Source organism: Astatotilapia calliptera, chromosome 1 (assembly GCF_900246225.1).
Source record: "Astatotilapia calliptera chromosome 1, fAstCal1.2, whole genome shotgun sequence".
NCBI classification, from domain to species: domain Eukaryota; kingdom Metazoa; phylum Chordata; class Actinopteri; order Cichliformes; family Cichlidae; genus Astatotilapia; species Astatotilapia calliptera.
Window position 1 is genome coordinate 36438361 of NC_039302.1, and position 16955 is coordinate 36455315.

A 16955-nucleotide genomic window follows, 5' to 3' on the forward strand; every position below is an offset into this window, starting at 1 on the left:
TCGCGTTGGAGATCTTGTCAAAATTGGTGAAATTATGAATGCAGAAAAGTCCGATTCGATCCACCGTGCAAGAGCATCTGGAAAGTATCTGATTTGGAGCAGCTTCATTTTTTAGCAATGATCCCAAACACGCTGCCAGTACAGTAAAAGTACACCTGGATGGAAACACACATCAGTCATGGATTGACTTCCCCAGAGGCCGGCCGTCAACATGGCTGAAGCAGTGTGGGATCATCCTGATGGAGAACAAAAGGCAAAAACAGCCAAAGAGGACGTTTCGGTGTTCTTCAAAAAGCCTGAAGATACTTAAAGAAATGATAGAAAGCTGCTGAAAGGTGATCATGTCAAATTTTAACTTCTAAGCTTGTGAGAGTCATTTTTGCCTTCCATACCGTATCTCCGTGTACGTATGTACATGTTTCAATAAATCACAGCACCTTCTTCCCATTTTTCCAGCCAGTTATACAGGGAGTGCAGAATTATTAGGCAAGTTGTATTTTTGAGGAATAATTTTATTATTGAACAACAACCATGTTCTCAATGAACCCAAAAAACTCATTAATATCAAAGCTGAATGTTTTTGGAAGTAGTTTTTAGTTTGTTTGTAGTTTTAGCTGTTTTAGGGGGATATCTGTGTGTGCAGGTGACTATTACTGTGCATAATTATTAGGCAACTTAACAAAAAACAAATATATACCAATTTCAATTATTTATTTTTACCAGTGAAACCAATATAACATCTCCACATTCACAAATAAACATTTCTGACATTCAAAAACAAAAACAAAAACAAATCAGCGACCAATATAGCCACCTTTCTTTGCAAGGACACTCAAAAGCCTGCCATCCATGGATTCTGTCAGTGTTTTGATCTGTTCACCATCAACATTGCGTGCAGCAGCAACCACAGCCTCCCAGACACTGTTCAGAGAGGTGTACTGTTTCCCCTCCTTGTAAATCTCACATTTGATGATGGACCACAGGTTCTCAATGGGGTTCAGATCAGGTGAACAAGGAGGCCATGTCATTAGTTTTTCTTCTTTTATACCCTTTCTTGCCAGCCACGCTGTGGAGTACTTGGACGCGTGTGATGGAGCATTGTCCTGCATGAAAATCATGTTTTTCTTGAAGGATGCAGACTTCTTCCTGTACCACTGCTTGAAGAAGGTGTCTTCCAGAAACTGGCAGTAGGACTGGGAGTTGAGCTTGACTCCATCCTCAACCCGAAAAGGCCCCACAAGCTCATCTTTGATGATACCAGCCCAAACCAGTACTCCACCTCCACCTTGCTGGCGTCTGAGTGGGACTGGAGCTCTCTGCCCTTTACCAATCCAGCCACGGGCCCATCCATCTGGCCCATCAAGACTCACTCTCATTTCATCAGTCCATAAAACCTTAGAAAAACCAGTCTTGAGATATTTCTTGGCCCAGTCTTGACGTTTCAGCTTGTGTGTCTTGTTCAGTGGTGGTCGTCTTTCAGCCTTTCTTACCTTGGCCATGTCTCTGAGTATTGCACACCTTGTGCTTTTGGGCACTCCAGTGATGTTGCAGCTCTGAAATATGGCCAAACTGGTGGCAAGTGGCATCTTGGCAGCTGCACGCTTGACTTTTCTCAGTTCATGGGCAGTTATTTTGCACCTTGGTTTTTCCACACGCTTCTTGCGACCCTGTTGACTATTTTGAATGAAACGCTTGATTGTTCGATGATCACGCTTCAGAAGCTTTGCAATTTTGAGACTGCTGCATCCCTCTGCAAGATATCTCACTATTTTTGACTTTTCTGAGCCTGTCAAGTCCTTCTTTTGACCCATTTTGCCAAAGGAAAGGACGTTGCCTAATAATTATGCACACCTGATATAGGGTGTTGATGTCATCAGACCACACCCCTTCTCATTACAGAGATGCACATCACCTAATATGCTTAATTGGTAGTAGGCTTTCGAGCCTATACAGCTTGGAGTAAGACAACATGCATGAAGAGGATGATGTGGACAAAATACTCATTTGCCTAATAATTCTGCACTCCCTGTATAAAAATGACGGGTTTGCACAGTATTTGTGTTGTTCTAGAAGGTTACTACAACCTTGCAGAAAAGTCTCCCTGCGGTTTGCTTATTTTGCCACCACAGACTAATTTTGTCACAACACCAGCCGGTGATGTTGCAACCTATCAAACGATGACCAGATGCATTCTGTATTATGAATCGCACGCATTACGTAATGTTTCTGTAGGGAAGGTTCTGATGTAAAGTCTGAAGGTTGCTTTTAGCAAACAAACCTCTATTGCGGGGCATCGGGTGCACTCGTATCAGGTGTGCCGTACCATCCACAAGCATGTTTGTGTTTGCATATGGTCGCTTCATACCACAGGTCAGAAGTCGAGGTGGTAAGCCTGTACTGCGATTGCTGGTCATGATTAAGTATGCATAAACTTATTGACCTAACTGTGCTTTATAGGCATCCCTTTCTAATTCACTTTTAATAGTATAAGGACACAGAACCTAGTGTGAGTGCGCCCTAAGATGCTTCTGGCAAGTTATGCACAAGGTGTCCTTGAAATCTACGTTTTGTTTTGTTTTGTTTTTTTCAAAAAAGGTGATTTGGGTTCAAACATTCCCCTTTCACATCTTTAACCCTGCGTCCTGAAGAAAACACGTTTAACCAGTGAGGTTAAAAGTGAAGGAGTCCTTTACAAGAAATGGGAGTGACAGATCCATCTGATTGTTGCCTAAACCGAGTGCTGCAGGTACAGATACTGAAGGAAACCTTAAACTGGGGACACCAGCAGCTGTGACAAACAGCAGTATGTAACTCCACCAAACTTCCTTTGTTTAGAGGAGCAATGAAATTTAGACAGCACGGAGCAGCAGAACAGCAAAGAACGCCAGTGCAGAGAGCACAGACGTCGCCAAGACCAGTCAGCGAAAAATATATAACAGTCCAAAATTCTTTCTTGCACATGCACCAGTTAATAACTGAAAAGGTGGTTCAGTTACATTTGACCATGCAGTTTTTGCATGACCCTACTGACCCTAAAAGCACACAAAGAAGGGAAAGAAATGAAAGAATGGAAATTCGAGTGCAGCAAACAATCATCCAAATACAAGAATGATTATTTTTAAAAATCCGGTTCTTTACAACAAAGAGACCTTCCTTCATTCTGGTGTAACAACTCATATTGTTCCATTTCACACAGTATCACATCTGGCTGACAGAGTTCAAACTGTTCACGGGTTCAGATCAAGTCTTCAGATGGTGGATCATGTAAACGTGTCCCTCAGAAATACAGAAAACTCTACTGAAAGTAGATCCTGCAGCTCTGTTCTAGACACACGTGCATGCCATCGCATCGTTCTATGCAGACCTTCTTTATCCTGCTTCAAACAACAGTGACTAACCAAAGTCTCCAGTCACAGGTGAGATTTTCTAAAGCACGAACACAGTCACAAGGAGGTGCAGAAGCGTAGTTCCTTCTCCGACCACTTCTTTAACAGCATGCTGAGAAATTATTGTGGTTTTTTTGTCCACTGACACCTAAAACATGGTGCCTACTCCATTTTTAACTCAAAGTGACTAAAGCTACTGCAGGCTATTCCAACAGGCCTCTTTGTGGAGGCGATGACGTGCAGCTGTTGTTGAAACTGTCAAAGAGACTCATGATGAAACTTTTGCAAGCTGCGCTGCTGGTCAGCCTGCCTCATAATGAGACCTGCTTCTCTTACTTAAGCTGCCCTCATCGACTGTTCCACCACAGAACAGCAGAAACAGCGTCAGACTCGAGCTCCACAGTATTCCCGAACAAAAGTGTGCAGCTGCGTCCAAAAATACTTCATTCATAGCTGTTCAACGACAAACAGATCAGACACATAAACCCTCAATCAAACGTCAGCACACACACATATATATATATATATATAGTTATCAGGAAAGTGTGAGTGAGGGAAGGAGCTGAGGGTCGTTTTCTCATACAGTCACTCTGTGCAACCAGAGGAGTCGCCCCCTGTTGGAGATTAGAAAGAATGCATGATTTGGACAGTTGTGCACTGGCGTCATTTTGCAGAAGTGGAAAACACGTCCATCTTTCACATGCAGTCTATGCTCACTTTACATCTGCATGTTAAATGTTTGTATACAGTTTAATTAAAGTTACTTTTTTCACAAAGGGTCACCACAGCAGGTAGATCTGAATGAAGTGATTCCAATCCCGAGGGACTTGTGTCTCCTGCCGAGATCAAACCAGGGACACTTGTTAAGCAAATGTGTGAACCACAACTCTACGGATCCACTTTAATGAACATATGCAACGATTTATGAGGAGCAGCCACATAGTGAGATGTCTGCAAAGATTTCTGGCTTTTCAAGAAATGTCCTGCAAAGTCTTAGCAACCAAGGGAGGAAAAACAGCGCATAAACAAACAATAACAATCTTTTAATTTTATTTAGCATATTGAAGCCGTTATCTTGGAAAACTATGAAGGCATGGTTAATGTTTGTATCTGTCTTCTGGAGATAGGAACAACTTTTCCCTCACTGATCATCAGACTTTTGGGGAGTGTAAACTTGGTGCCTCGACGCGGTGCCTACTCGTGTGGATTTTCCATCTCTGACCTGTTAATGCATCACATTTACAAGTTCATCCTGCAAGTGAAAGTCTAAATTATACAAATATATATTTCTGTCAGTTATTTTAATGTGAGCGTGCAGAGTAAACCCAGCTGTGAGACAAAGCCGTGATCTGCAGGCAGACACTGACACCTAGTGGCCAAAAGGAGGAAGGGACTCGTTAAGTCAACAAGCTGAGGTCTCCAAAACTATTCAAGGTCAGGTTAAAAGTTTATATTTTTTATATGATAATTCTTATCCAAGCATAGTTCGTTCAATTATTCATTATAGTTCACTCAACCTCAGTAAAAACTGACAAAATAGATTAAAAGCTATCTCTCTGACAGACTGGTGACCTGTACAGGGTGTACCCCACCTCTCGGCCTATGGCAGCTGGAATAGGGTCCACACGCCCCCACCTCACCCCACAACTCTGAATTTGATAAGCAGATGAGGATGGATGGACACATGGACACAAAGATATTGTGTCAAACTCAAATGAAAAAATGTTCTAATTTTAGTCCGTTTGGTGGTTTTGGTAAAGAATTTGTTGACTTTGAGTATCTTGCCTTTAAAGTTCTGTGTTCATATTGTCAAGTCCATGTTCAGCATTTCCTAGTCAAATATACTGGTAATGATTAAAAAACTAGAAGAACTGAAAAATAACTGAAACTAAACTGTATTGAAAATGAAATAACAACAGGGAACAAAACTGTTATAACTCTGGTGTCCCGGCTCTACCTCTGTCCGGGCTCTTTTCTGATAACCTGGTTCTTTTGTGGCTGTTCCTGCACTGTCATGGTTCTGAGTCCACACAGCTTCATCCTGCCCACAGATTTCACCACCAAACTGACCCTGTGGCCCCCCACCCTGAGCGCCGTCCAGATTCAGTTAGTTTAAACCCCCTGAAGTTTAGCAGTTCGGTCGGGTTACAAAGAGCAGGGAGGCTCTGTGTTTTCTGTGCAGAGACGTGGGGGTCTCAGATTTGGATCTTTACAGGGTCTTGGCTTTCTGCTGAGCCAGGCGTTTGGCTTTTGTCAAGAGCGTGGGGTTTTATGGATCACTGAGGGGGTGTGAGTGATTTCAGGCTCAAAGAAAACAAATGACAAACTGCTGTGAGCTTTGGATGGACATTCGATAGCCAACACTTCAGCTCCTCCGAGGCTGCAGAGGAAATTACACAGTTCAGTAAGAAACAATAAATCTGGTTGTTTTATCAACAAACCAAACAAGAAGAAAAGACAACTAAAACAAGCACTTAATAGCAAACAAGGGAGAAACCACCTTCTTCATTAAACGCACTAATGACATTTCAGACAGGAATATTTATTTCCAGTAAAGAAACAGAATCATAGTGAACTAGAAGAAAAAATGTTGTCACTGTAAAAGTTTGTCTCACACTAACGACTTTAAGTCCTTATAAATAACTCATAATAACATAAACTAGTAATAGGTAAGCCATCATTAATTCTGTTATTTTGCTAGACTTTAAGATATTAGACTTTATTTTAATAATAAGTATATGTTTCAATATGCCTTATCTTATCTTAAATGAATTATATGAAATATTTACAATTGTTGATTTGTTGATTTTAAGGCAAGCTATATCTGCACAGATATCCTCACAACAGGGAAAGTGTCTCACATAAATATTTTACTAAAGTTTGAGTGAATGTAGTTACAGCTGATGTAGTTATTTGTAGCTAACGCAAGGTGTCGCTATTTTCCCCAACCGTTCTTGTAAAGCGCTAAAGTACACTTCACAAAGTTTGTCCTTTTGCGGATACCGTAAACGGAGTAAAAAAATAAATCATGGCGTCCGACAGCGACAGCGATGAAGATTTTGTGACTTACGGGACTCCTTTGGAACCTTTGGAAGAAGGTGGGGTGAATTTTCTGATCTCGGTCACCTGTTTACTTGCATTTAAAAAATCTCCCAGGTGTTTAAAGCAAAGCGTTACTAGCTGCGCCGTTCGCAGCGCTACTTCACTGAGTTCAGCTAACGAGCAGCTAGCTAAGCGCAATCATAGCCTCCTAGTTTGAAACCCAGACCTCATTCAAAAACCCTTTATGTTAATGTTGCTGATTAAAGTAGTTGAACATAACTACTGAATACAGTGCCATTTCTCAACTCTAAAGTTTCAGCACTATCAGGTCTTCAGTTCGGCCTCAAAGTTGTAGAGAAAGCTGCCATTTATTTTTTCCCCTTCAAATCTGAAGCTGCAGTGTGTGTGATTTGTGTGCTTACTGCGGTAAAGACTATACTGTGGCTTTGTGCGACATTGTGTGTCTTAAATATCGTTACAGGATGTAGATTATTTTTAGTGTGTTTAATGCGGGAAAACAAAAAGAAGAATATCAGTAAATGTCGTTACTAGTTGGAGGAAAAAAGAAATTGTATTACACAGACTCTGATGTAGTGGTTAACTCATAGCGCAGTGTGAGCCTACCCTGGGCTCCGGCGGTGGACCCGCTGGTTCTGCATGGTGCTGGGCTGTGAGCGCGGGTCCCACTGAAGGATATTGGACCTTCCAGCCACCGTCATGAAGTCTTTTTCTGACTGTTTGGTCAGAAACATGCAAACCGGTAACCAGCTGAAGGTCATCTTATAGCAGAGCTCATCCTGCTCCTCACACAAAGGAGCAGATGCCGATCTTGGGTGATGACCTTCTACGGCTCCATCTCCTGGTATCTCCTCCACATTCTTGAGACAAAGATGATACACATGGAGGAGCTGGACTACCTGTGCAACCCAAATAGGATACAGACACCATCTCAGGCTGCCAGCAGTGACAAGTGGTGATCATCGGTGACGCTAGCAAAAGAAAGAGGAGAGAAAAGGAGAGAGCAATGGACTGTGCCCTCATCTGCTTTTTGGGGGGTTGTCTTGTTGTTGCCTTTGCTTCATTTTTGACCAGTGTATAAATCAGCAATAAATTACTTCCAAATCCTTATAGTTTACTACAACCTCTGTTTTGTACAGAATTGACAACAATTTTAAATGTTTTCCCATTTCAATGTTTACCATTTAAAAATTGCCGTGTTTTCACAGACGAGCCGCTGAAGAAGCCCGTCCCGCTCCACGATCAGACAGTCAAAGATGAGAAGGGACGATATAAGAGGTTCCACGGAGCGTTCACTGGAGGCTTTTCAGCCGGATACTTCAACACTGTCGGCTCAAAAGAAGGTGAGACACCTCCTGTAGAGTTCACACATATTTTAGTTAATGTGATATTTATGGAGCGCTGCATGCAGACGTGTAAGGGGAGGTGGTGTCCCCTCATCGTAAAGCTAACAGTGTTTGGTTCAGTCCAGCCTCTGATTTTGAAGTTGGCTTTAGAGCAGACCTGGCTGCTTTGTAGCTGCGTGTTGTTTTCTCTTTTTTGTCCTCCACTTTTGTTCCATGTTGCGATGCTGGCGTCCGTCGCAGATGTTGTTCTGCAAACAGTGAAACCGCTTTTTCAGCTCAAGCATTTTAATTTTGATTCCATATCTTGACATTTGGCGTCCCCGTGTCTTTTTAGGCTGGGCCCCGTCAGCCTTTGTGTCGTCACGGCAACAGAAAGCTGAGAAACACCATGCCAGGCCAGAAGATTTCATGGACGAGGAGGTACAACCACCCAGAGAGAGGGGAAGGTTTTTTATTCACATGTAAAAGAAAATCTGGGACTTTATCCAAATAACGTCAAATACCCTAAAATATCAAATAACATTTTATACGCTTCTGTCAGAGTAGCTGTCTGATGTCTGGAAATCATCTAAAGCTGATTTTATAGCTTTTACGCTGCAGCGTTTGAGTGCTTGGTCTTTCCGGTATGCAGAACATGTTTCAGAAGAGACGTGAGGAGGTTTGAGGTTCAGGTTTAGTGGAGCTGATGCACATCGTTGTTGGTGTTTGTCAGGATTTCAGCGAACACGGCATCGCTCCCAGAGAGATCACCACCAGTCAGGAGTTCTCGTCCAGCCGCAGAGACGAGGCCGGAGAGAAGGCGAGAGCCATCAGCGCTCAGGCGGCTCTGATCCCCGGAGACACGCTGCTGGAGGAGCTGATCGCACCTGCCAGGTAACTGCTGCCACACCCACATCCCACCAACTGTGTCCCAGCAGCCTGCTTCTGCAGCACCATCCTTCCCTCTTTAACAGTTTGCAGAGTGAATTTGCTCTGAGGTGTGTTTGTTTTGTCTCTCAGGTCTTCCATCGGGGTGGAGCTGCTGATGAAGATGGGCTGGAAGGAAGGTCAGGGCGTCGGGCCTCGTGTGAAGAGGAAAGCTCGCAGGCAGCAGATGGGTAAGTGTGTCATCTTTACAGGCACAAGGTTGCTTGACCAATAAGAGAAATTCAGGAGTTTGTAAAGGGTAAAATAATCCCTGTGATACTTGACTTAGGGCGTTTTCACACCTGTAGTTTGCTCACTGTGATCTGATTCATGTGAGTTCGGAAACTTGAAGCTTTTTCCCGTCTTTGATGTCTTTTCACACAGAATAAACTGTGTCAGTAAAAACCATGTGAGCACATTCACTCTGAGGCTGCCGATGAGGAGGTGGAGTTAGCTTTGGTGTCTTGGATCATTTAAAACCAGAACTTGAAAAAATGAAATACTGAATCAGTCCACTCAGCGTCTCAAGTGAAGATTCGCAGCAGCTTTGATGTTTGATGCCGGTTTTTTAAATTCTGTTTTTCCTACTTCCCCTTATGCTGCGTTTCATTTCAGCATGAATCCTGTATCTGTCTGGTGTTAGTTATAATGTGTAAATACTGACACTTTGTCCTCCTGACAGACGGTGGAGGTAAAGTTTACGGCTGCACGCTGCCCCCTGCTGGTTCGGAGGAATCGGAGGTGAGTGCGGCTGCTTAGACAGAATATTTTAACACAGAACCTGATGGAGGACGATCTAAACTGAATCTGAAATTCATAATGCATGCTGCATATTTTCACCTGTGCGTGCATGAAATCTCTCTGCCTCATCAGGATGACGATGAGGAGTTTGCCCCAGAGAACGTGACCTTTGCCCCGAAGGATGTAACTCCGGTGGACTTCAACCCTAGGTTGGGAGTTCAGGGTTTGGGGTACCGCGGTCTGGACCCGAGCCTGGCGTTGCTGGGTCACGGCACGGCTGAACACATCGATCTGTTTAAACCTCAGTCTGAGACGAGGAATCGCCTGTTCGGAGACACAAAGAGCAGCTCGAGGAGAGGAGGAGTGGTCGGACAGGTGAGCCCACAAAACCCAGAAGTGTTTTTGGTTGTCTTTTTTAAATACAAAGTGTTTGGCTGCTGACCTTTGACCTGCAGGCCTTTGGCGTGGGTGCGTTAGAGGATGACGATGAAGACGTGTACCACAGAGACTCCATGTCCAGATACGACACAATCCTGGGAGAAGAGGAGCCGGGCGACAGCCTGTACGGCTGGACGGCCCCGCAGCAGTACACTAAGAAGAAAGGTAATGCTTCCTGGGAAAACCTGGAACGTTCCAGGCATTTTTTAAACCAGTCATTAAGCTTTTTCACACAGAGAAGCTCTTTGTCAGTCAGCCTTATTTTAGAGCAGGGAAATCATTTTTAATACTTTCTCCACCAGAGAGGTGTATTTTTTAGTTTTTTTAATTATTAAAGAATAATCTCTCTCTCTCTTTTGTCCATGAAAAACTGAAATGAAAGCATTGGATTTTTTTTTTTGCTTCCAGTCAGAAGTAAAGATGCTTCGTATCTCGGCAAAATCCTGGAAGGATTCACTCTGGCACAGAAACCCCTCGAGGAAAAAACAGTGAGGAGCTTCAACATATCTGATCACGTGTCCTCATCAGTACCTGGACACACCCCTCATGTTTCTGTATCTCTCTGTAGATCTTCCCGCCTCCCTGTCTGCCTCGCGATTATCGTCCAGTCCATCATTTCCGTCCTTCGGTCGATGTTTCGCATCTTTCCGGGGTCAGCCCCGCGTTGGCCGAGGCTCTCCGGGTGTCCAAAGGCCACATGGTCAAAGAGGAGCCCCAGCAAGCAGGACGCCACCAGCTGGACTCTGGCCAGAGGAGGGCGCTGCTGGGAGAGGACACCCTGCAAGGTAAGAGATGGCTGAAAAATGAAGCAACCACAGAAGTGCAAAAAACAACAAATGAGGAAAATTAAAAACGGTTGAAACTATATGTAGTTTTTCTAGATTAATTAAAAATGTAGGATAATCAGGACATCGTGTCCCATTCTGATGGCGAGTGCGTTAATGCTGCTGGTGATGTTTTCCCAACTTCATCCCGATCAGGTCCCAGTTCGGTCATGGAGCTGCTGAGGCCCGAGGACAGGCAGCGCCTGCTCAGCTTCCGCAACTCCTCTAACCCGCCCTCGGCCAAAACCTCCACCCCCGTCTCCGGTCATGCCTCGCAGACATCAGGGAAGTCTGCACAAGTGCTGCCTGCCTCCTCCGGCCTCCAGCAGGAAGCTCTGGCAGCGTGGAGAGGCATCCAAACATCGTCACAGACCTTCAAACCATTTGAGAAAAACCCCAGCAAGCAGGCACGCTACGAACTCTACCTGAGCCGTCTCAAGCAGGGAGACAATGGTACGAGGCTCCGCCCTGCAGGTCCCATCATGCACTGCAGGATCCTTTGATATAGTTGGTACAGTTTTAGTTAAACCACAAAAACCATCATTAACCCTCTGGGGTCGACGAACGCGTCGGCGCGTCAAAATCACATGACCAATTTAAGACGTCACAGCTACAAGATGCAGCGACTCTGAGTCGCCATTTCAACTTGGGTCGAAAGTGCGGACTTCAAACTATATACCAGTTTTTGAATTGTGTCGATGGGCCACGTAAAACCAGAGTTATGATAAAAAATACACGTGATGTTTTTTTCTCAACAAAACAGCGGCGTTTACAGCAGGAAGAACGGTAAAAACGGCGTTTTCTACAGACAGCGCTCGCAAACACTCTCCGCTTACGAGTGAAGAAAGAAAAAACACCCCTTCCCTATTTGATGTTAGAGTTTACCATGTCAGCCAATCAAAAAAATGATATGGTAACATGGGGCACTTGGTTGCTTAGGGAGAAGGGGAAGATTTAGGAGTGACACCTGTGAGAGAGAGAGCGAGTTTTCATATGTGAGACATTAGTGACGTTTAGCGTGTTTGGAGGCTGTAGTTAGTGTGTTGTGTAGTTATTGTCTTGTATTGTGTGTCAGTTAGACTGCTGAATGTCACATTTGCTCCAAAAACGCCACCAAAGGCAGATTCCAGTGTAAACGCTGTTCCCACATGGAAAACGGGACTGATGCTCCTCCTGCTGTCAGACCTGCAGGTTTAGGCCGGGGCTGTTCTCCTCTGTCTTATACTGAACACAAACTATTTTTTTGGACCGGCACAAATAATTTGTGTCTTCTTATTTGATGCAGCACAGCTGATTGTTCTGTAAATAGATTTAAATGGTTATATAAACGCCTGAGGCCTTGGCTGCATTTTTAGGTGAATAGTACCATATAACTTTGTTGTTTGCAAATCTTGTGCATAATTTTTAGAAATGTACAATTTCTATTTGCATTTCAAGTTATGAAAATGATTCGTTAAACATGTTTGTGGGTTTTACAGTAAAAAATAACTTTTTTCTACTCGGATTTTGAATTATTTGTCTGAATTTAGGTCATTTGTTCTAATATAGTTTGCCAAAATGAAAAAATAACTCAAATTTCAGATATTTGAGGTTGTGCTGAAAATAATGATACCAAACAAGGCAAGATAAACAGTTTTTAACGGTGAAATATAGAAGTAAAATCAAAAGTAGTCAAAAATGGCCAATTATACCCTGGACCCCAGAGGGTTAATGCTCCTACGTGTCTGAGCACGTGCGTATATGTGATTACTGGCTAACACAGACGCTGGATTAAAGCTCCCACATTAGAGACCGCCTGGATATTAAAATGTAAAAATCTTCTGTGTGTCCCTCAGACGCTCTGGAGCAGAGTCTAGACCCGGGAATGACAGAGTGGGAGCGCAGCCGGGAGAGGGAGGAGTTTGTCCGAGCTTCTATCTTGTACCGGCCCACCTCCTCCTCGCTGTCCTCCCGCTTCACCAGAGCCAAAGACCAGGAGGACGATGACAGCGTGGAGGTCAGCCAGGACCAAGAGGTAGGACGCCACCTGGTGCTGTAAAAAACCACACCCCTACACTGCAGGTAAGCTCAGGAGTCACTGATGCTTTCTTTTGGTTGTCAGGGAGACCTGGATGACAAACAGTCTGCAGTAAAGATGAAGATGTTTGGAAAACTGACCAGAGAAACGTTCGAGTGGTATCCTGACAAACTGCTCTGCAAAAGATTCAACGTGCCCGACCCCTACCCCGGGTACGGCACACAGATCTGAATCGGCTCTAAACAGAACGTCGAGGTTAAATCCAAACTCTGCTGAGCTAAAGTCTCACTGTGATTGGTCCTGCAGGTCCGGTATTGTGGGTCTGCCCAAAGTGAAGAGAGACAAGTTTTCAGTCTTCAATTTCCTGACTGTGACTGAGAGCAGAGAGGCTGCAGGTAACTTCATTCACACACAGGAGGCGCTAAAGAGTTTTAACAGGCAAGCAGTAGAATATTCTGTAAGAGAACTTTAAGCCCCTTTTCTTGTTTCTTTAACTTAAAAGCTTGTTTGAATCCATGTTGTCTTTACTGCCACCCACAGCACCCACCTGTAACAATGCTCGGTATTATTTTAAACATAAAAGATGTTCCCAGGTGTGCTGAGAGGGAAGATCAGACCTTCAGTATCAACTTTTGCCTGCTTGGCTTGTTTCTGTCGGCCACACGAGCAGCTGTCAGTGCACGAAGCAGTTAAGCAGAGTTAGCTTTGACAGCGAGACGTGAGCGAGCTCCCAAGCTCCATTTACACATCGATGAGCCAAAGCGAGTAAATGTTTCTGACTGCAGCAGCTTTATCACATCCTGCCCTGTCACAGTCACACTAAACCTCAGTAGACAGATTTTTTTTTCAGCACAAATGAAAGTTAAATGTGTTTTTAAAACTCAAGTAGATGAAAACTGATCCGAACTCATTTTTATCAAAGAATATCTCAGTGTGACTGAAGAGTTATGTAAGAATTTATTTAAATGTTTTAAGGATTAAATCTGCTGTTCCTCAGACTGAGGTTTGTTAACCAATCAGGATTTATTTAGGATAAAAAAGTAAAGACAGGAAAACTGAAGTGATTGCTTTTATTAAATTGATACTTTCTTTCCGTTTTTTTCCTCCATGAATTTAAGTTTCTTTGTAGCCTTAACACAAATTTGATGTTTTCTTAGTTTCCGTTTAACACCACAGTGTTTGTGCTCACAGATTAAGCTCATTGTTTCTCTTCAGCACCTCCAAAACCTCCAGAATCCGGGAAGAAGTCCAGGTGGGATGTCTCTGAGCAGAAGGTGGAGAAGAAGAAGGAGGACCCGCTGGGTGAGCTTCTCAGTGCTGCACGCAACCAGACTGAGACCAAAGTGGAGCACACCCCCACGCCTGCCTTACCTGCTTTACCTGCCTCAATCAGCAGCAGCGATCAGGCTCCAGGAAGCAAACCGGAGGTAGTGGAAGAGCCAAGTGTCCAAACCAGCAGGCGAGGAAGTCCTTAAATCTAAAGAGTTTATCCTTCCTTCTACAGATAAAGTCATCAGAGCAGCAGAGCTCAGAGCAGAAGAAAGAAGGTGATGAAGAAGAGGAGGAGGAGGAAGAGGAGAGCAGGCCTCCCATGGATCTGTTTAAGGCCATCTTTGCCAGCTCCTCTGATGAGAAGTCCTCCTCTTCATCAGAGGGGGAGAGCAGCGATGAGGAGGAAGAAAAGGTGACAAAGGAGGATGAAGGAAAAGTGGACTCGGAGCCACTGAACCTCTTCAGCATCCCCTCCTCCTCCTCAGCCACCACCACCTCCTCCTCAGCCACCACCACCTCCTCCTCAGCCACCGCCTCCTCCTCAGCCACCGCCTCCTCCTCAGCCACCGCCTCCTCCTCAGCCACCACCTCCTCCTCAGCCACCGCCTCCTCCTCAGCCACCGCCTCCTCCAGTCACCAAGCAGGTACTCTGAGTTTGCTGAATCACCTTAACCTTTCCTCTAATCTCACGTCCCTGTCGAGCATAACTCTGTTAACTCTTTTCCTCTCTGCTCCTTCAAAAGCAGCAGTTTCCACTCAGGCCTCCGAACAGGAAGAGGAGGAGTTTGGGCCGAAGCTGCCGCCTCCCTCGGCTGCTCTGAGTGAGTGTCACCCACCAGATCAACAACAGACAGCTCAAGTTTATTCACCGTGACCCAGTCACATGGTTTCCCTTGCGTGGACATTGTTTTTATAGATACAGCAGTCTCTCTGTGATCAGCTCAGCTGGGTTACATTCGTGTGAATCGATCCACATTCAGTGTGTAGAACTAGAGCGTCTGTTCATCGACGCTTTCACTGCTCCTCTTCTGCTTCTACTTCATTAAGTGCATCCTGCTTCGTAAAAGCGTTGCTGGAGGATTAATAACCTCTGCCTGTTGTTCCTGTGTTTAGTCAGAGGGGGCGCCGCCTCCATGTGCCCTCCAATCAAGGAGGTTAAAACGGGCAAGAAGAGCAAAGAGAAGAAACACAAGAAAAAGAAGCATTACAAACACAAGAAGGAAAAGAAGGTAGAAAACGAAGAATAAGGATCAGATCAGATAAAATGGCTCCTTCCTCACGCTGAAGCTGTGACTTCTTTTTTCTTTGCAGAAGAAGAAACACAAGAAGCACAAGCACAAAGAAGCAGCCGAAGAAGAGCAAGGAGGAGGAGCCGGCGAGCAGGAAGGTGAAGACGGACAGGTGTCGACAGACGAGCTGCTAAAAAGGTCAGAGGTCACCTGTCAGAGCATCGAAAGATGACCCTGATGGAGTGGGAGACATTTGGAAATTAGTTTGTTATAAAGTGCTGATGTAAGTCGGAAGCTGTGTATGCAAAACAATCATTATTAACAATATTTAGTTTTTTTCTCTCTTTTTTTTGTTTCCACCAAAACGTTTTAAATCCGTAATCCATCGCTCACCGACAGAAACGCACTGCGTTCAATTAAGAACATAGTTTGTTTTCATCTGCTCTTCTGATTCTGATATCATTTTTATTTATCAGATCTCTTAGAGGGGGGAGTGTTGTGTTTACGTTTAGTAAACAGATGCTTTTATTTTTAAACACTGAATTTAGTGTCGTATGCAAAGCACCTCGAACCGTCTTCTTCACTGTCTGTGTGTTTGTGTTTTCTCTTCCAGACTAAAGAGCATCCGCTCCCATCAGATGTGGTGAATCAGTTGGAGGTCTGTCCTCTGTGAGGACCGTCAGTCAGCTGATTGTTTCACCTGACAGATTACCTGCTGTGTAGTTTTAGGTAATAACAAAAAATCTTTATAACCAAGTGTTCTGTATTTACTGACCTGCTGGGAAACCTTCAATCACACGAAAAACTGACGTTTTGTGTTTAAGTGAAGAACTCTCTCTTAAAGGAGGTGAACATGTCACTGTCACAGTCTGTTTCCATTCATCGATTGCAAACGATGAAACCTTAGGTTACACTCGAGACCAAAAAGGCCACATTGGGCAGAAAAGACGTGTAACCACGATTACTATGGAGAAGGAAAGGAACAGCTGATTTGGGTTGCTGTGGTAACATTCCTGCTGCCCCGTATAGATTCCTTCGTTACCAGTTACATTGTAAGAAGTTTATTGATATTGACACAAAGAGACAACTGTGATCTTTTAGAACTTTTGCTACATATTCTGATGATTTCAGAGACTTCTGTGTGTGACGTCGTTTAAGCTTGACATTGATATAATATTACAAACATTAATCCAAGATTACAGATTGGTAAGAAATGTGTTACAAATGGATGTATGTGTCACAATTACTGGATTCCACGTTTCACCACATCTCAGACAGAAGCAGTTATATATATTTTTTTCATCTTTATTTAATCAGAAGGAAAAATATCCTCATTTCCAAGAGAGACCCGGAGGAAGAAGCAGCACAAACAAGCTCTTTGTTAGCTTGTTTCACAGTTTGTGAAACTGTGGAATGAAGAATATGTTGTGTAAATGTCACTTGTGACTTTGAGCTACACAGTCGACAGGTGAAAGTAAACATGGACAAAACCAGTAATAAAAGAGTTTCATTATTCTATAAATCTTTGATCAGGATCAATAATCAGGATGTATTCATTTCAAATTATACTGTAAATCTATAGATTTAAGGCTGCAGACCCTGAATTGGGATACAGCCGGATTCCTTAAAATTCAGGAAAATGGATGACGCATATCAGGGCCGCATTTCAAGCAGCCTTTGAATTGGGACAGCCTTCATTGCGCCGCTGTGACGTAATCTGCCTTAAGATGCGGCCT

The 16955-nt window shown here is 43.9% G+C and overlaps 1 protein-coding gene across 1 annotated transcript; it reads left to right on the top strand.

Moving 5' to 3' along the window:
- Positions 1-6364: 6364 nt before the first annotated feature.
- Positions 6365-16741, top strand: gpatch1 (G patch domain containing 1). Its single transcript, XM_026176238.1, has 21 exons — positions 6365-6484; positions 7655-7789; positions 8127-8212; positions 8505-8665; positions 8792-8889; positions 9381-9439; positions 9572-9814; positions 9895-10042; positions 10286-10365; positions 10446-10662; positions 10858-11154; positions 12537-12715; positions 12803-12930; positions 13025-13113; positions 13934-14145; positions 14223-14508; positions 14593-14634; positions 14734-14811; positions 15104-15219; positions 15302-15417; positions 15833-16741. Exons 1-21 carry the CDS (start codon positions 6415-6417, stop codon positions 15864-15866), a joined length of 2874 nt encoding a protein of 957 aa, XP_026032023.1. The 5' UTR covers positions 6365-6414; the 3' UTR covers positions 15867-16741.
- The last annotated feature ends 214 nt before the right edge of the window (positions 16742-16955 follow it).

Excerpts from the sequence above, each read along its gene's own strand:
- gpatch1 (XM_026176238.1), top strand. The coding sequence starts at position 6,415 with ATGGCGTCCGACAGCGACAGCGATGAAGATTTTGTGACTTACGGGACT. Across the intron at positions 11,155-12,536 it reads TCTCAAGCAGGGAGACAATG|ACGCTCTGGAGCAGAGTCTA; the intron begins GTACGAGGCTCC and ends TGTGTCCCTCAG. Across the intron at positions 15,220-15,301 it reads AACACAAGAAGGAAAAGAAG|AAGAAGAAACACAAGAAGCA; the intron begins GTAGAAAACGAA and ends TTTTCTTTGCAG.